Source organism: Tachysurus fulvidraco, chromosome 17 (assembly GCF_022655615.1).
Source record: "Tachysurus fulvidraco isolate hzauxx_2018 chromosome 17, HZAU_PFXX_2.0, whole genome shotgun sequence".
Taxonomy (NCBI): domain Eukaryota; kingdom Metazoa; phylum Chordata; class Actinopteri; order Siluriformes; family Bagridae; genus Tachysurus; species Tachysurus fulvidraco.
In genome coordinates, this window is record NC_062534.1 from 10,276,518 (window position 1) to 10,297,207 (window position 20,690).

A 20,690-nucleotide genomic window follows, 5' to 3' on the forward strand; every position below is an offset into this window, starting at 1 on the left:
CAGGGTGCGAAGGGTCAGTAGTGATTTTCCCTGCCTGGTTTCTGGTTCTAGTACAAGTCCTGGAGAGTGGGCAGGGGGGCACCAATTAATTTTCTTATTAAAAACTTCAGACAAACATCTCCAAATAATTAAATTTCTTTATTTGTGCATTCAGTTTATTACAGTCTTTTTTGGCTTATAATTTATCCTGGGTTTTAACATACACATGAATAATTACGGGTAAGTGGAAAGCACAAATATTTTAGTGGTCTTCAAAATCTATTCAGATTTAGCAATGTTCTCCCCTACAGGAAACTACATGCAAGTTCAAGTGTATGCTTTGAAAAGTTAAAAGTACCGGTCAATATAAAAGTACCGGCTATACTGTTAAAGTATCAGGGGTCTCAAGCTTTGAAGACAGGCAAGCGTGACATCTACAACACACACAAACACTCCTCATTTAAAACAGTTCGGCTCAAGCTCAGCCATTTTTAGGGTCATGATTGAGGACAATGTCCCGTCCAGAGACAAGCTTTTAGGTTTTGTTCAAACCGACCATCGAAAATACCCTCGTTAATGTTTTTTTTTCTTTTTCTTTCATTTGGTTGTTGCGTTAAATCTTACCCAGATAGTGCTATTTTCTGATTGGCTATTGTGTAGCCTCTTTATTTTGATTGGCTGTTAAGTGTCAGGCTCGACTAAGAACTGTATGACGCGCTTGATTCCTAACCGGTTCCATAGAGACAGCGGTGACAGATACATTTTGGGCGCTGCGGCATATTAAATATATGATAAAAAAAATCAAAAAGTTTTTCTGCGTGAGAAATACGACGTGTGGCGGGAGAGCGTGATAAAAGACCGAAATGCGTGACACTTGACAGCCCTGAAGTATTTACTTGGTATCGGACTGATGATATTTTTTTCTGTTTCGCCCCATACCCTTGCAGCTACTGACACGTAATAATCTCTGTATACGTAATAATCGCTCTGTAAAAGCGAGCACACGTTAAGTTTTCAATGGGCGGGGTTTTGTGGATGACGTGAGGTGACTTGTTTTGCAGGGAGTAGTCATGTGACGGAGGTCAGGGATAATCTGTAAGAGTCGTATTAGTTGCTGGGGAAATGGTGTCCATACAGTGAGGAAATTAACAGGTATGTCCGAATTAGTTTCAGTATAATAACATTGATTATTATTACAGCCTTATTACCTATGGAAGTTGACAGTATTATCTTATATTACGTGGTTAACCAGAATGGCCGTTATTTTCGTATTATACCACGATCGCTACAGCTAACTCGGGTTTTGTGCTTGTTCGAAGGCCCAGGAACGATCAGTGGTAGGCAGATTTCAAGTAAATTTGGACATTATGTAAGTTGGCACAGGTAAAAAGTATTATTTATTTTCTGGCCTGATAAATGAAAAATCAAGATTTGGGTTAATAAGACTTTGTAGCAGAAGTAATAGAAAGAACACGGCATAATTAATTTCACATCATGTAGCGGTCATTTTGAGGTAGGATTATTTACATAGCTATACTCAGTGGTGTAGTCTAGTTTTTTGTAGTGAGTATACTGTGATTTTTTTCCCCCCTCCCAGCCTCATACGAACCCATCCTAGAGCGACACCCCATAGGCACCACCACACTCACTAATGCATAAAATATACATCTACATGTAACTAAGAGCATTATTAAAGGTTGCTTATGTGTTCTCAACATTCCAATTTATTATAAGCAACAAAAGAAAGTCAGCGGAGATAACCTGTGCTCCAGGTCCCATATTCATATAAAATTTAAGGCTTAATGTAATCAGACAGTTGGCAGCACCCATTGACTTTCACAGTAGGGAAAAATATAGACTATGAAAATCAATGGGTGCTGCCAACTGTCTGATTACCAACATTTTTCAAAATATCATATTTTGTGTTAAACAGAAGAAAGAACAGTTTTGGAAAAAATTGAGGGTGAGGAAAAACACAATTTTAATTTTTGGGTGAACTATACCTTTAACAGCTACATTTAGCCTTAAATGTTATATGAATATGGGACCTGGAGCACAGGTTTTATCAGCTGTCAATTTTCAATGTACATTTAAGAGTGAACAATAAACATTTGTTCAGTTCTATCAACACTATTTCATTGCAGAATATTATGAACTGAATGAACTGGTAGTTTACAAAGCTTTCCAAATACATTTGTACTCGGGTTGTGGGTGAAATGTCACCCGAAGCTGCTGTAGCTTTAGGCACAGGCTTCCGAAAACACTCAAAGAGTGTAGTTGAGTCTGCTTTCGTTTCATATCTTCTTTTACATTAGTTGGTTAATTTCAAATTTGTGCCAAAAAAGACCGTCAAGCAACTGATTTTCCTCCTTGGTAGGTGACGTCAGATCAGGTCACATTCCACGGAAGCCCCAAGGATCCAAAAACGTTAGTGATTTGCAATCACAACCACAGTCTGTGTTCGCAACACAGACGGGGTGAATTTATGAATGAAAGTTCTGTTACAAAACGATATTGCTACGTATCCTCACGCTTTTTAAGTGGGTATACGGAAATCCTTGGCCTTTCCTAGTGGGTATACGGCATATACCTGCGTATCACGTAGACTACACCAGTGGCTATACTTTCTCTAGCCCGTTACCCCCAACCCTCCGCCATCAGGTTTGGAAGTATTAATGAATGACATATTACAAATATTTCTAACACGTAATATGCATTCCTGTAACAGTTATTTACAAATAATTTACATACTATGTACTAAATTACAAAACATAATTTAGGTTACTTGTTCATTAGTCTTAAAGCAAGGTTACAATTATGCATATGCTATTCAAAAATAGAATAGAGGTGTTAACGGTATAATAGTAATTATTTTTATAGATTAGCAAGATGGAAAGTAAATGAAAAGAAGAGAAATCCAAATCCATATTTGGTGTGACCACTCTTTGCCATTACAGTTTTTGAAGGACCTCTGGAGGTAGGTTGAGCCAAACAGCTTGGAGAAGTAACCACAGATCTGTGGATGGTGGCTGTCTCAAATCATAATATCTCTTCCTGTAATCCCTGAGAGACTCATTGATGTTAATATCAGGGCTCTGTGGAGGCCAAATCATCACTTCCAGGACTCCTTTTCTTCTCTATGCTGAAGACAGTTCTTACTAACATTGGCTGTATGTTTGTATGTCAAGCTTACCATTTGACTTCCCAATATTCCAGCCCAAATCATCACTACACCACCTCATTTCTGATGTCTCAGTCTTGTTGGAACAGGGTGGTCTTTCAGCACCCATCTATAACTCCATCCATCAGGACCATCAAGTGTAGCATGTAGAGCTGCAACTAACGATTATTTTTTCTGTCGACTAATCTAGTGATTATTTTTTCGATTAGTCGACTACTCTAACGATTATTATTTATTTATTTTTATTTTTTTCTTAATCTAGTGTTCTTTTTTGATTACCTAGCTAATGCTTTGGATAACTTTACAAAAAATGATAAATACAACTTCTAATATAATATTTCAACTTTTATTAAATTTTTTTCCAAAAAATACTTCAACGTGGTTGAAGTTTTTACAGTATACAAAAATAAAGTGCCAAAAATAAAATGTAAACAACACTTTAGCATCAGGCACGAGTAATGCCATATAAATTCAAAAGCATTCAAAATGCCATATAAATTCAACAAAAGCACTGCTCAACACTGTGCAAAAATGCATGATCGGCCACTTGGGGCGTGCAAACAGTGACATCCTTTTTATGAAAGAAATCTTGTACACAGCTTTGCCTCTTCCTGAGGAAAAAAAAAACAATAATTACCATTAGGAACCAAATTAAACATGAAATCTATGAATGCCAACAATATATAAACTGTACTGTATTTCAAAGAGGGTAGTAAATCTGCATATTTTTAAATTAACTGAATGTGATGAAGTACAATGTTTAATATGATTACTTTACAATATTAATTGTATTCAGAAAGTGTAGTAAATGTCATTTTATTATGAAATACAGAAAGCATTTTAAACTCATAACTAATGAGAGAATTTGTTATTAATCACGTACTTATGATTATATTTTATTGGCTTGTGCCAAAAGTAAACAAAAATGCACTAGTAGCCTATTTATCTGTTCACGTACACTACTAGATTACAGCGAACTGTTAATGCAAATCTAGTAGTTAATTTTAAGTCTACAGTATGTGTGCATAAACAACTTCCAACAACCAGTTCATGTAAATTAAAAGTTAAAGTTTGCTTTATCGTCGGCAAAGTTATACGGTACATGTTTACAGTTTATACCGTTAGCGATTAGCATTACCATTATTACCTACCATATATTATTTAATTCTTGACCAAAACACAGCAGCTAAGAACGCAACAATTACTCCCAAAACTAATTGTAATAATAAATACTTACAAAGATGGCTCGTCCTTTTGAGGTCGGAGAGCGCCAGGATGTTTTCTTCTGAGGTGCTGCCATTTTATCTGGCCTCTGTTTAAAGTATTCCCATACTTTTGATAATCGTGGTCTAGCTTTTTGTGATAGACTGGAACTTTCTCCATTCCCAGGAGCAGAAGCCGCCGTTACGCGAGATGAATGTAAACAGTGTGACACGTCGACGCATTTCACGCATGTCGACGTATTTTCGTAGTCGACGTAATCGTTCAAAGAGGGAGTGTGCTGGATGTGAGGGGTCCAGAGTGATTGACTTTGCCCTTTTGCTCACTCTGGAGAAGTACAGGTCTTGAAGAGTAGGGAGAGTTGTGCCAATGATTCGCTCAGCAGTCCAGACTACCCTCTGTAGTCTCCTGAGGTCAAATTTGGTGGCTGAGCTGAACCAAACAGTCACTGAGGTACAGAGGATGGATTCAATGATTGCAGTGTAGAACTGTTTTAGCAGATCTTGTGGCAGGTTGACTTCTTCAGCTGACGAAGGAAGTACAACCTCTGCTGAGCCTTTTTCACAATGGAGTCTATGTGAATGTCCCACTTCAGGTCTTGGAAGAGATTGCGGTTCCCAGGAATCTGAATGACTCCACTATGATTATTGCATGAGAACTGTGACTTGCTTAATAATGTGGAACAAACTATAAGTCGGTTTCCCTTAAACTAAGCTCACCTGGCAAACTAATTAACTAACCTGTCTAAGATTGATACCAATTGTCTTAAAACATGGGAAATATAACAAACTCTTTCTTTAAGAAAGTATATATAATATAATATATGTTTAAAACCCTTCCAAAGACATCTTGGAGGCTTGTGTCTCTTTCGTTCATGGTTTTCAGGTTTCAAATGTCTGATAACATTCACAAGGACTTTGTTGCTCCGGAGGAACCTTTTCCAGTGCTCTTGCAGCAGGGAAACCTGAGTGAAGATGGCACGCTGGACGTTAGTGACTTCGGCTGTCGGCTATCATCTTGTCATCGGACAGACCCTCTGCACCGCTTCCACAGCAACAGGTATAACAAGTGCAGGTGCACTTGCAGATCTATTAAAGACATTCACTGCTGCTCATACAAAGAATTTCTTCTTTGATGGTGACTACACTATACAAATTTTAATTGAGCCAAATAAATGAAAACCTTTACATGATACGCTCTGCTCACGATTTGATTCACTGGCTTTGTGGTTCATGATTTAATTTCATTCTCAGAATATTTTGAACAGATTTTAGACTGAAAAGCTCCTTTTTATTTCTCAATAATAAACAATGCAAAACAATTCAATTTTTGTCTGTATAAACCATATAAACATACCTGCAAACTAGTCACTTTTCAGCGAAATTCGCCATTTTTAATCAAAATATGTCATTTGTGTGAATCGTGTAGATTCGAAGAGTTTTTAGTTTTGTTTTTTTTTTTGGGGGGGGGGGGGTCTTCTTTCGGCTGCGTCCGAAACCGCTTACTTCCATCCAAAAATTGGGCGAAGTAGTGCTTAGGCGGCGGTTTTGGACGCAGAGTAGTATACCATCTATCAAGCTGATGCCTCGTGTCTCTACTTCTAATGACTTTTATGGCGGATGGCAAACCAAATTTTGGTGCATTCACCGCCACCAACTGGACTGGAGTGTGAAGCACTAGTCAGATGATGCCTCACGTCTCAATCATCCTCGCGTCTTTTGACCAGTCAGCATTCAGAAGCAAGATAAGGCAATCACCTATTTTTTCTGGACATCGGCAATTCTGAGATAAGTTAACTAAGTTTGTTTCTGATTATTTTATTCTTTATAACTTGGGTACTAGTTGCTAAAGTTTGCCAAATCAAGTGTAGACTGTTAGTAGGTCAAGTAAGTTTGTCGTGATATGTTTTTAACTAACGTTACCGCATCAAACTTTTACCAATCTGTTATTAAGCTTGTTAAGTCAGGGATGGACAACAGCAACTGTCAGGCAAGGCCCATGTACAGACCGCAGTGTCTATAAATGAGGTCCGCAGGGACATATTAAACTAGGAATATTCATTTTTAAAACATTTGAAATGTCAGTCATGAAATAGCATTCTGTTTATGATGTTATTTAAGGCTGCACACACCATCAAGGATGTCTTATCTAAGAAAAGTAATGTTAACCATAATTAAAACGACTTGTTCCTCGAGTAAAATACTGTAATTTATTTCTTTATTTGCAATTTTAACGGTTACTTTTCTCAAATGAGACCGGCTCTATTTTTGCTGCGTTACTCACGCTCAAGTAAAGTGACAGTGTTGGATATAGTTGGAATTGGCCCTAACATTGTTTAATGATGATGGAAAAGGAGCCATGAATCCAGCTGATATCTGCACAGTTCTTTTGCAGAATGAGAGAGATCAAAGAGGATGATGCTGTTTATGTAGCACAGATTGCGTTAGGGCTGAGGTGCAGATGGAGCTGGTCCTGGCTGAAGGTTGAGACCAAAACAGAGGTGAAAGGAGTGCAGCACAGCTTTCCGCTGTCACAGTATTTTAAAAAAAATGACAAGGCAGGGTACGCAAAATGCAACCTCTGCTCAAAAGAAATTATTTACAGCAACAAAGGTTTTCGTGCCCTATTAACACACTGCCAAACCGAGGTGCACCGGCAAAAAGTGTGAATGTATGTGTGCTTGTTGTTGATCCATTTCAGTTGTTGAAGCCATTCCTTCACCAAGTCTCCAGGGCATACATGTGCCAAATAAATTCAGAAAAAGCTGCAGAGAAAGACCCTGCAGTGTTTGTCTGCCATTGATCCAGTTGTGAGAGGGCACTCTCAAACTGAATTAAAGAAGCTCACACAAATGTTGAGTCACATGCTGCCACCTGATGCTGACACTCACCAGGAGATTCTTCATTATAGTGTGGACCAGGCCCTGCCCACTTTTACAGACGGCGATGATATTGTGTCATGGTGGGCCTCAGTCTTTGAAACAGGCAAATATCTAGGCCTGAGCCAAGCTGTAAAAGCTGCCTTGTCCATTTTCCATGGTCCCTTGGTGGAATCGTCCTTCAATCTGATAAGTGAAAATCATAGACCCAAGACACACCAGCATGAGCATCCTTCAGTTACATCCAGACTGTGAAGTACAGTTTGATGTTTAGGAATCAGAGTGCCGTAGAGATGTTCAGGAGGGATGATGTCAAGTTTGGGCCAGTGGATAAGAAGCTATGCATGAACATCTGTTCTGCGGGTGGAAGAGACAAGGCCCAGCGAGAAAGGAATTTGATGGGAGTCAAAGAGAGGAGGTTGGAGTTTGACTGCCAGCCAACCACAAGTGCTGCAGAAAAACGACTTCAAGCCGCAGAGGACGAACAAATAGCATTAAAGAGACACAATGCTAAACAACAAAAATGGGCACTTGAAAGGCTTGTGGCGGCCAAAAAACAAAAGAAATAGCAATATTTGTGTTCATCAATTTATTAAGGTTCCTAGGCACTCAAATTGTACAGAGAAAAATTATTTCCAAGAAATTTCGGTAAAAATAGGATTAATAAAAGTGCTTTTTTCACTTGAAGCAAATGTTGTTTCCTTTATGTTCTTGTCAGAGTGTTTCATTTTAAGTTCTCAATTTTTCTTGGAGGTGGGGGGGGGGGGGGATTTCGAACCTTGTCACCTTTTTCACCTCTTGTGAGTTTGCAAGTATGATATAAATAAAAAAATATTGTGAACAGAGGTTTAATATTTTTAAATAAGTCTTCTGCAGATTCACCATATCTTAAAAATAAATACATTAAAGTAAAACATAAATGTCTCTGACCAGGGGACATGTTAAGCTTGTGTCTGACCTGTCATTTTACCTAAAAATGTTTTAACATTGGCTATTATGTCAGAATTCTGTGTTTACACATGGCATTAAGCATATTATAACATGGTGGTGTAACTACATAGCTTTGACACACATTCTATCATTGCTATCAGTGGCGTCTGTATATTTTATGGGTTAGGCAGATTTGGATCATTGTTCAATTGTATGCATTGTACAATTGTTTTTACTTTTGTAAATATTGATGTGAATCTCACAGTAGCTTTATAGTTCTATCTGTCAGGTTTTATTATGACAAATTAATTAGTTTATGCACGTCTCCTTTGCTCTTTTGGTTTAGATGGAACCTGACATCATGTGGCACCAGTGTGGCAAGTTCAGAGTGCAGTGAGGAGCTCTTTTCATCTGTGTCTGTGGGAGATCAAGATGATTGCTTCTCTCTCCTGGATGATCAGGAGCTCACTTCTTTTGACTTCTTCCCAGAAGGAAGTGTCTGCAGTGATGTATCATCTTCTATCAGCACATACTGGGACTGGTCAGACAGTGAGTTTGAGTGGCAGGTAAGGCTCACCAAAGGGACATAAATTTTGCATGACTTTTAAAGATCTACAGCTCTCCTTTTGGTGCTGTAGGCTATTCAGACTTTGAAACTCTGAAAATAAGACATCTTGATTATATAAGGCTTGTAATCAAACTGAATTATTAAGTCTATGCTGGGTGATATTGCAAAAAAGAAATTCTTAATTTTTTTTTTTTAAAGTATCAATGCATTTTTTTTGCCCATGTTAACAGGTAAGAGCATTCTTAATGCACACTGAGGCAGCACAGTAGTGTCTATCAGAAGCAGCAGTATCACAAATGACAAATCTGTTTTTGCATATGGTTCAAGCTTAAAGTGACAGTGGGGGGTTTCTGGTCAAAATAAACATGGGTTAACATTTAAATTTGGAATTTCATCATAAAACCAAAAGTTTCAAAGAGTCACAAAATTACTTTCAGCATTGTGCAAAATACTCAAAAACACATTACTGCCGGCATTATCTTAAGTTGAAGATTAATTTGAATTAAAGATTAAAGATTAATCAAAATTTTAGAGAATAACACAAATATTAATTTTCTCAAAGTGTGCTACCTCACTTTTTAGGATGCCAATTTGCATATATTCCAGAATGTTATGAAGAGTGAACATATGATTTGCAATTGCTTTGCTTTGCTAAAGGATATTGCTGCTAGTAAGATTGCACTTAAATCAGCCATTTATCGGAGCATAAAGAACTTCAAGGAGAGAGGTTCAATTGTTATGAAGAAGGCTTCAGGGTATCTACATTCCAATACAATGCTTCGGCTCAGTCTTTGTATAGATGTGTGGTTGGAAGAACCAATTCCAATCAAGTGGCTAGACATAACATGGCCATGATATAATAGTCTTTGGAAATTAAATCAGCCATAGTTCTCTTGTCCATAGGGCTCAGGGGTAAATGAACAATTTTTATCTCCAATTTCCTGTCCAGCAAGATTTTCTGTGCTCATGTAGGAACTAGCCTATCAAATCCAAATGGGTAACAACTAAGAGTCCCTTTTCTCTAATCATTCTCTCAGTAACCCAATTTAGTATCAAAATTAACAGTATTCCTGATGTTATAAAACACAATAAAGGTAAAATGAAATCAAAGACAAGTGAAGTTATGCATAAATAAGACAAATATATGGTCAGTTAAAAATGGATTTAATTTTTCTAAAACAAAGACTATTTGTATGCATTTTTGTCTCCTGCAGCCCCGCATCCTGACCCAGAGCTATTCTTGTATAGAGAAGTAGTTAAAATAAGTAAAATTCATAGGTCTCGTATTCCACACCTTGTGGAAAAATGTCTTGGATATTTAAAAGTTCTGGTAAAGTCAAAATGGATTGCTGACTTCATTGTACTCTTACATCTTTATAATGTAATAGTTAGATCTCGACTAGGCTATGCTAGCAATTATGACTGCTAGAAAATTGTGTATAAAGGTATTAGACACAATACATCATCAAGGAATACAGCTAGCATTAAAAGCATTTAGAACCTCTCTGGTTCAGAGCCTTTACACAGAAGCCAAAGAATCTTCATTAGGGAACAGACATTTGAAACTTGCTCTACAATATGCAGTTAAACTTAAGCATTCCAGCCTACCAAGCAGTTTTTCACCCTAAACATCATCTATTGTATGAAATCAAATCAAAGTACATAAACTTTTGGGATTTGGATAAATCCTCATCTAGAAAACCTAGTTAAATTAGATACAGCTTTGTTCTAAAATGAAGCATTATTTCAAAATTGACCCAAGGAAAAAAGACAGTGACCCATCAAAATAAGTTTCACCAGCAATACTTGTACAGTATACATGAGGCGATGCTCCACAACATGATACTATTTTTCTGATGTTTCCAAATCAATGTATCTGTGTCAAACAACAGCAGTCATTGGAGATCATTGTTATGGTATCCACATACCAGGAAAATTCTCCAGTTGAAGCATGTGCATATAAAGAAATATATAGAAAATTGTGAAGGAAGTTTTTTTTTTATATTTTCTTACTCAAGAACTTGTCTCCAAGCACTGGAATCAGTAAATACTGACCACCAGTGAATATTTTATCTAAAGTTGACATTTTACAAAGGGTGAATACGATACAGTGTTCTGTTGGATCCTAGGTCCTATTGGACTTCACAAGCCATGTGTATAGCTGAGATGCTGACATGGCTTTAAAAATAAAATAAACAGATAAATTCACTCAATGGTCACTTTCCACAGTTTCCTTTCTGGTTTAGTAATGTTTGACTAGAGTGGAGTGTTGGAGGTGCACTCAAAAGGAAGAAATTTTCATTCATCATTAAATGATGTGTAAATAGAGATTTATTTGAAACAAATGTGTGTTAATATCCTGCCACCTTAAACTGGCATTCTCTCAGTTGCCAGGAAGTGATATTGCCAGTGATGTAGTCTCAGACATCATACCCAGTATACCAAGCTCACCCTGCCTTGTTTCAAAACGAAAGATTAAACCTCATCGGAACCTGGATGAATTGCCCTGGACTGCCATGACCAATGATGAACAGGTATGTCTGACAAACAGCAGAGTACTATTTGTTAACATTTAATTGGTTTCCAAAATAAGCTTAAATGCACCTCATGAGCTAAATTGTAAGTGTAAGTCTCAACAGGGCAATATCAAATTCAAAAATGTATTTAAAACTAATGTGTGTCTCCTGAATGCACTAACAGAAGAGTTTACCCTATCTTCTGGAGATTGGTTAAGGACCTGTGTTGTATATCAGTTGTTCTTGTGTCGGATAACAAATTTGACCCTCAACAAAAACTAATATGACTGCTAAAAATAGCCTTAAAGTATGCTTCAAACAAGTGGGAAGCTATTACTTGCTACTTAGTTACTGAGGAATGAATCTTAATCAATTTAAATCATATAATTTTGGTGACATTTCAGGAATGATTTTTGTTTGTAATGTATTATTACATTTACTCTAAAAATATTGCCTGTTTTTCTTTTAGGTGGAATATATAGAGTATTTAAGCCGGAAAGTGAGTACAGAAATGGGGCTGCGGGAGCAGCTTGACATAATTAAAATAATCGACCCGAGTGCTCAGATATCTCCAACTGACAGTGAGTTCATCATTGAGCTTAACTGCCTAACAGATGATAAACTAAAACAGGTCAGTAAAACAAGGGAAAAAAAGAAAAATATCTAAGCATTAATTGTGAATGTAGTACTTTCTCAATCCTCTAAGAATGGTGCTAAATCTTACAACTGTAATTTTGACCTGTGATTCTGAAATTTTTGTTCTTAAAACTGTGGTCATTGCTGTACTGTATTTTACTGTATGTACTAGGAAAGTCACAATATTTTAATGCAACCAATATCTGACAAGTCAGAACAGGTCATGCTTCTGAAATGACTCATCTGTGCAAAACCACAACTATTATCTCTAAAAGTCTTGCATACCCATATGAAGAAAAACTGTATGGTTCATATACAGCAAGCATATACTGTATGTTCCTTACTTAAATCAGCCAGAACTACTTTCTGTGTTTCATATAAGTCTATATGTATTTTCTATACAGAATCAGACAGATTATGGCCACTTTCTTAGGGGCTTTTTACACCTGGTCACTTCATGTGTTTCTTGTGATCGGATAGCTATCCAATTGTAAAAAGACCAGGTCTAAATGCCCTCCGAAACGTTTTGGAGACGGATATAAATCCGATCGTTCAAACCACCCTGATGAAACTGGACAAATGTAAATGAATGTGGTTGTTCAAGCCACATACGTCAGCGCTAAACTCCTCCCAAATGGAAGTACGTCACTCGCAGTTTTCCCACCAGTGCTGGCTCCGATCTTTCACCCAGGTGTCTCGTTGGGTCTTAAAATGCACTGCTGCCACCAGCGAAAATGCACTGCTGCCACCAGCGAAGATGCAGCAAACAGTAAATGCTGTTTTTTGTAGCGACCACAAACACCAAAGCGTGTGCCATTTCAATTACCCCGGAAAATAGGTGAAATATATTTGCATATTGGGCGGGAGTAGAAAGATCGGATTGATATCCGATTCGCCAAGACGCATTTATATGGCATAATGTAAATGGAACCGTTTTAACAAATCAGATAGCTATTCGATCAGAGAAAACACATGAAGTGACCAGGTACCTTAATAAAAAAGCACACATACAACTTGTAGGGTATTTTTGGGTCATATTTAAATCCTGTAAAAAGTCCTATATGAAATCTACATGACTACTGTATGCAACAATGTATGGTATTAGAAGAAAATACAGGACATATATGGTATTCATATACAAATCATATAAATTTCAGTTTACTAGTAAATCATATGCTAGTAAAATAACATCATATAGGATTTTTGTACATTTAGTGCCATTGGTTTATATGTATTTCATAGAGATTTCATTTTAATTAGGGATTGCCTTTTATAAGTGCTTGAAATGAAAAGGGAGTTTAAATTCTCAATATATGTCCACTGTGTGCAACTTTAAATACTCAACAAACTTAAATGACATTGATGACTATTAAGACAACTGAGATTTAAAAAACTTAAAACTTAATGTACCGCTCTCCAGCTCTTTTGCGAACAACCTGTCTCCTTCTACAAGCAGATATTTCAGATATTTGCACCTGCTTGCCTTCCCAGTCAGCAATTTTCCTTTGGCCCAGATTTGGGCCAGATAAACAGCTGAGCTGTGGCCCAGATTAGTTTGTGTTTGTCGGCCCAGATATGGCCCACATCTCCTTTGCCAAAACTGAACCAAAGCAGAGCCATAAGTTTACCAAGCATGAGCCAAATGTAATTTATGTGGCCCAAATATGGCACACCTCTTCTTTGAAAGAACTGAACAAAAGGAGTGCCATAACTCCACCAAACATGAGACAAATAATACAATTTAATGTGGCCCAAATATGAGCCTTATATGCAATTTTAGTATGGTTGAGTTCTGTTAAAATCTATTGGCCCATATGTGCCACACATGCAGTTGACAGTATGTAAAAGTCTTATTAACTTAAAAGTAAATGAAACACTCAACAACAAATGTACTCAAAACAATTTACTTCAAAACAAGTGTTTAAATAATTACAGCTTTAAGAGTAAACATAAGAATACATTTAAGAATGTATTCAACTCAGAGTAATAAAAATCACAGAAAAAAAAATCAGATTAACTTGTACAGAGAACTTAAATTGAGAAATTGAGTTTTGATGTGCCTAATGAGGGTCGGCAGTGTTTTGTTGGGCCTCGTGTTTCTTCATTCTTCCTACCCCCCTCTCGGTCTCTGCAATAAATATGAATTTAAATAATGCTAGCAGCAATACAATATGGAAGTTAGTGCTGGAGTATAATGGGGGGGAAAAATCATTTAATATAAATTTCCTCCTTTAATATTTTAATTGCAATAATTAACCACCTCTGATTGACCAAAAAAACATTTTTCCAGTATATTTTCGAAAGGAATTGCAAATTGTATTTTTCAGTATGTTGGCCATAATAATACCATAATTTCTTATGACAAATTATTTAGATTTTGTTTTTAGAATATATTTTTAGAATACTTTTTCACCAACTGCTTAAAATTTACACTGGATGTATTCTGCTTTAAAAAAAGACATGCATGACTTTCAGTGCATTAGAGAGATTCCAAGGGACCGTCTGCAAAGTGCAAATCCCGAAAAGCGAATACTGTACTGTCACCAAATTCAGCTCACACATCACTGATGTCCTGATAGTTATACTACAACACTTACTTGGGGGAAATATTTTCATATAAAAAAAAATAATAAAAAATGTACAAAAAGACATTCCTCCCAAGTTGACTGTTTTTAGTATTCGCTTTTTGGGTTTTGCACTATGCAGACGGTCCCTTGGTTTGCACATAGAGACATGTATTTTGTCCACTGCGGAGGAAAGCTGATTTTTAGGAAAACTGGGTTGTAGCTGCCTCTCTACATTACTACGATAGAAAAGAGGTGTTATTTGTGTAGTAACAGCGTTTAGCTCAGGAGTTATTGACTTGGGAAACTCCAATCTGTGAATATGTGGCCAACTTTACTTAAGTACTGTTGATTTATAGCCAAAAACATCGGAATTTAAAACGCCACACCAGCAGAGCCCTAGCGTACATTAAACTGTATTGTTAAACTGAGGAAATAACTAATAACTAAACGCTTAATAACATGCAATATTGACACATAATGCTGCATATTTCAATTATATGACTGTAAAGTGCTAATCACTTACCTGAACATAGCTTACACAGTCGTGAGGAAAGCAGAAATACCGCCCACTGCCCGAGTCTCAGTCATATTCGCTCCGTAGTCTCACTCCACCAATAGGAGAGAAGATACATACTGTAGCAACCTGAGGTGTGGAACGGAGGATGTCTGCCACACTTGATTTCAGGATTCCTGTGTTTTTCCACGTATAAGCCAAAGGTTTACCACAAGTCCGTGTTTCGCACTGTGTGCCATAGCTCAACCACATATGGTTCTCATGTGCCAATTTTAAGTTATGGCAAAACAAATATGGCCACAATTTGGCCCATATCTGTATCGCCAAGCCACATCTAGGCCATATGTGCCAGATAATACCCACATGTGGCCCAAATGTAATTGCTATCTGGGTTTTTTCTGCACCAATGTTTTTTTCTAATTGTATCTGATTGTCTTGTGTATAAATGTGAGCCGATGGCAACGCGGAATCTACTGTTGTCTTTGTCCTGTCTCTAGTCCGTGTCGTGCTTCGTGTTCCTCTGTTATTAAACCCTGTTTTGTTTTGCTATCCTGCGTTTGGGTCCGCTTCCCTGCCCCGCATCTTGACAGAAGATTTCGCCGCACTAGGACCCAGCAGGATAGCAGCCTGGACCGGTTATCGTGGGAGCATTTTATTTATTTATTTTTTCCTGGACTTTGCGGGTTTGGTGACATCGGTCCGCATTTTTTCGGTGAGGGACGCCGCTCCGCATCTGGTTTCTCTGCGGGGGGCGCCGCCTCACTTCCGGGTTGTCGCCAGCCCGAGTTTTGTTTTGTTTTTTCGGTGTCCTGTGACATCGCCCCATATTTGTCCAGTGGACTTCCTGTTCGTGGGGGGTGTTGCAGGCCCGTACGGCTGTGGACGTCGCTCGTTCCCCCTGCTCGGCTGTGGACGTCGCTCGTTCCCCTGCTCGGCTGTGGACGTCGCTCGTTCCCCCTGCTAGGCTGTGGACGTTGCTCGTTCCCCCTGCTCGGCTGTGGATGTCGCTCGTTCCCCCGGCTCGGCTGTGGACGTCACTCGTTCCTCTCTGGTTGCGCCGCCGTGTGCCTTGCTCCCCCCCACCTGCCTCGCCGTGTGCCTTGCTCCCCCCACCTGCCTCGCTGTGTGCCTTGCTCCCCCCACCTGCCTCGCTGTGTGCCTTGCCCCCCCACCTGCCTCGCCGTGTGCCTTGCCCCCGTCTCCCAGACTTTGTCAGGATTAGGCACTTCGGGAGCCGCGCCTCAGAGGGGGGGTACTGTTATGATTCAGCCCGGACTTTGGCCACGTGCATTTGTTTGTTTATGTTTCTTGTCACGTGTTTGCCCCGCCTTCGTCTGCTCCTCCCTCCTCCCTGCTCCTCATTGTCATCATTGTCTTGTGTATTTAAGTGTGCCGCATTGCCGATGGCAGCGCGGAATCTACTGTTTGTCCTGTCCTGTCTTTAGTCCATGTCCTGTTTAGTGTTTCTTTCGTTATTAAACCCTGTTTTGTTTTGCTATCCTGCGTTTGGGTCCGCTTCCCTGCCCCGCGTCTTCACACACACACACAGTGGGTACAGAAAGTATTCAGACCCCTTTAAATTTTTACTCTTAGTTTCATTGCAGCCATTTGCTAAAATCAAAAAAGTTAATTTTATTTCTCATTAATGTGCACTCAGCACCCCATCTTGACAGAAAAAAAACAGGCATGTAGAAATTTTTGCAAATTTATTAAAAAAGAAAATAAAAATATAATATAAAATAATATCAATGAAATATCACATGGTCATTTGGCAAATGATTAAAGCACAGGAAGTGATGTCTCTGTGAGGTTTTAAAGGCAATAAGTGTAGACACAGGCAGCTGTGTGTTTGTTTTAATCTTGTGATTGTCCAGGTAAGGAACTACATCAAAGATCACAGTCCACGCCAGAGACCTGCAAGTTTGCGAGACAGCTGGAAGAGAAGTGTCCCCAGCAGTGCCAGTGCTGTAAGTGTGCAGAGCAGCAGCAGTGTCAGCATGGTTAGCACCACCAGCAGTAGCGCAAGTTCTAATTCGTCCACAAGCATCAGTTGTGCTCACAGTGATGGCAACCTGGCCACTGTGGCTGAGCGCATCCGAGATTCCAAGGTAGGCATAAGATAAATATTTCCAAGTGGAATATTTAAACAGTGAAGCACATTTTTTGAGTTTTTACTAGGGATGCACCGATCCGATATTTTGGATCGGTATCGACGCCGATCCAAGCATTTTGAGTGGATCGGGTAACAGTGGTGCGTGACCGATCCAAATCCGATACCTGTGGTGGTTGAATAATGATCAGCAAACATCATAGATTATAGCTTGAACTTATAAGAAAAATACACTTGTATATTAAATTGCATTAATGAAAATAAATATAATAAATTTTATATCAAATATGTTGCACAACCGCCTGCGACAGACAGGCAAGTTTAGCAGGCACCCTTTCCATTTACCTCAGCGCGTCAAACATGTCCCTCATTTGGAAGTATTTTAAGCCAAAGTTTCAAGAGGTGGATGTAGTATTGCGAATTACAATATGACAAATTTAATCCAGCATCTTCAGAAGGATCATGCAAAAGAACACATAAAGTTTGCGCAAGTTAAGCGGAAAAAGGATGATCTGTCAAAGCAGGTGACTCTGACGGATGCCCCGTCCTCGCCTGCCCCACAATCTGCCCCTCAAAAGCCCCCCCGAGAGGGGGAGAACGGAGGACGCGGAGGTGAGTGTCGCCCGCGGCCCCCGGAAGGTAAGCGTCGAAGTCGGGGCGAATCCTGAAACTGGTTTATGTCATTGGTGACGTCTATATACTTAGACATGGTTGTTCCATTGGTTGTTGCAATGTTGCATTGCACTTTTTTTGATGAGTGCAAGGTTTACTGTTTAATACATCTTGCATTGTGTTTCAAGAGTTCTAATTTAAGATTCACTTTAAAATATTGCCTTTTCTTCAGAAAATAATTTAATTTAATAATTTCAGTATATATGGTTTAGATCGTTTTAACTATTAAAAGTACTGTTTGCTACTGCATTAATACTTTTTAAGGTTTCTTGTGTTTTCATTTTTCATTTTGTATTTCTTTGCCAGAAACAAATAAATCTTAATAACTAAGTGAGTTGTATACATTCTTTAGTTTTAAAGGTAGAAAAGAACACAGATATCTGCAAACTCTGGAATCGGATACCAAAAAAATTGGTATCGGTGCATCCCTAGTTTTTACAGAACAGCGTTAAATTAAAAGGTTTTCTAAAATGATACCCCTTATAGGGTGCAAAATACACTGCAATTAAATACTGAGGATCAGATGTACTAAAGGTCATTTTTTTCTTTGATTTTCCATTGGTAGAGGTAAATCTTGGTTCCAGAACGTTTGTGGCTCTTCTCTGTACTTCTTTCTGAATTCCAGTTTTCCATATTTCTGCTTTCATTGTCTTTGCATTGTAGATTATGCCTGTCTGTTGTTTTTCTTTACAGCTCTGACAATGTTTTAACTGCTGTTGCTTGGATGATCAGTAAACAGCATAAACAGCTCTCTGATCTTCATATACACTTTTTAACAAAAAATAGTCTTTACAGGCAAAAGGTTAAAACTAATAGTAAATGTTCAGAAGTATTTATTGTTTAAGCAATTGATCTAACAGGACACACATGTTTTGCTAAAGTAATACGTCTGTTACTTGTTCCAGTATTTTTGCTTAAAAAAAATTTGGTTGGTCTGGTGTGAAATGTGCTATGTTCTATCTTTAACGCACCTACATAAAATACCAGGAAATAAAAGCTAAAATTCGAAACACTTTTATCATATTCATGTTTTGATCTGGGGGGGCACGGTGGCTTAGTGGTTAGCACATTTGCCTCACACCTCCAGGTTTGGGGGTTCGATGCCCACCTACTTGCATGTTCGATTTGCATGTTCTTCCCGTGCCTCGGGGGTTTCCTCCAGGTACTCCGGTTTCCTCCCCCGGTCCAAAGACATGCATGGTAGGTTGATTGGCATCTCTGGAAAATTGTCCGTAGTGTGTGATTGTGTAAGTGAATGAGAGAGTGTGTGCCCTGCGATGGGTTGGCACTCCGTACAGGGTGTATCCTGCCTTGATGCCCGATGACGCCTGAGATAGGCACAGGCTCCCCGTGACCCGAGGTAGTTCGGATAAGCGGTAGAAAATGAATGAATGAATATTTTGATCTTAAACCTAAATGAATGCAGCAAAAACAAATAAATGCCATGCCTTACTAATAGTTTCAGAGGGGACTGTATTACTGTATATCACCGGCATTATTTACAAAACTGGTTTATAAAATGTATATAAATTCATTATATGTATTCTTTATAGGACATTGGTGAAAAAAATTAAGGGAAACTGCACGTTTTAATTCCACTTATCCATTAGTAAGATTTTGTCATGTATATCCTGGTTATACTTTAACATTTTAGAAGATTATAATCCATTTGAAAAGCTGGCATTAAAAAAAACTTATTCTTAATACATTTCTCACCTTGTTACTGAACTTGCGGAGCTTTTTGACAGCTCTAGGCACTTTCAAGGCACAATTTACATGAAGTCTATTGCAGCTTTCAAGGCACAATTTACACGGTCTATGCCAGGTGCATTTTGCTTTATTCCTTTTTAAATGCATACATGCTACTTTGCCTACTTGTTTTAAAGTGTCTGCTTGCAATCCTTTTCATAGAAACGCTCAAAGCAGAGAAAACTACAGCAGAAGGCTCTGCGTAAAAGACATCTGAAAGAACAGAGACAGGCTCGCAAGGAAAGACTCAGTGGTCTGTTTCTAAATGAAGAAGTACTGTCACTCAAAGTCACTGAAGAGGACGACCATGGAGATGACATAGACATCCTAATGTGATGAGACCAAATTATATGGTGCTTCCTCTAATCCATGTCATTTCACCTCTGTCAATCTTATATAGTAAAGAGCTTCAAAAAACAAAAAATGGTAATGAATATAAATTGAATATAATGTAAAAATTATAAAGCAGTAAAATGGTTTACTGAACATTAAAATAATTCACAGCTTCTTGTCAAACTAGACCTACTGTATAATTGATCAATTTCTTTTACATTGTTTGATTTTTTCTTTTATTCATATCTTTTAAGTAAAAGTGTTGCACAAACATATGAAACGACATATGAACATAAAGAAGCAAAATATTCATTAGTTTGTGGATCAACAATTTGTGACAAATTAATAAAAATGTGGATGTAAAATTTGTGTGTATGTATAACCATGTATATAGAAGCATCACCATCGTGGTGACACTTCATTAATAACATACTATAATGTCAATTGTGTTAAAATGTACTTGAGTGTGAGCATTATTAGAGATTTTAGACTAAGTTACTTTAAGTATCAAACCAATGTTTTCAAACATTCAATGACAGTTGAGTGCAAAATTTGTATCAGTTCTTGGCTCCAAGCAAAGGGGTCCATCAGGATGCATAAAGCATGTTTAATATATGTATACATATCTGTCTCTTAAAGCATTAGAACGGAAGAGCAAAGCTTTTGTTTTTACTAAACATTGGAGACATTTGGGTTAGAGATTAAAAGAGGAAGGATACCCATTTTTCAAGTGACTAACATGCATTTCTGTTGCTCAGGTGAACTATGTTAGAATGATTAAACACTTAATAGCTCTGAATGTGCATTTTTGGTTTGAGCCCTGGGTTACACCTGTA

General features: G+C 38.1%; 1 protein-coding gene across 5 annotated transcripts; it reads left to right on the plus strand.

Moving 5' to 3' along the window:
- The first annotated feature begins 1,022 nt into the window (after window positions 1-1,022).
- fam199x (family with sequence similarity 199, X-linked) lies at window positions 1,023-20,219 on the plus strand. Of its 5 annotated transcripts, none has more exons than XM_027135409.2 (8): window positions 1,039-1,131; window positions 1,299-1,348; window positions 5,267-5,440; window positions 8,536-8,755; window positions 11,145-11,291; window positions 11,743-11,904; window positions 16,865-17,098; window positions 19,684-20,219. In XM_027135409.2, coding segments are annotated over exons 2-8 (1,113 nt in total). In that variant the 5' UTR covers window positions 1,039-1,131; window positions 1,299-1,346; the 3' UTR covers window positions 19,858-20,219. The 5 variants fall into 5 exon arrangements, 4 of the variants coding, with proteins under 4 accessions (XP_026991212.1, XP_026991210.1, XP_026991213.1 ...); XM_027135412.2 differs by having other exon boundaries at window positions 1,061-1,131; window positions 1,299-1,362; XR_007138240.1 differs by lacking the exons at window positions 1,039-1,131; window positions 1,299-1,348 and adding exons at window positions 2,865-2,956; window positions 19,521-19,597 and having other exon boundaries at window positions 19,684-19,882.
- Window positions 20,220-20,690: the final 471 nt, after the last annotated feature.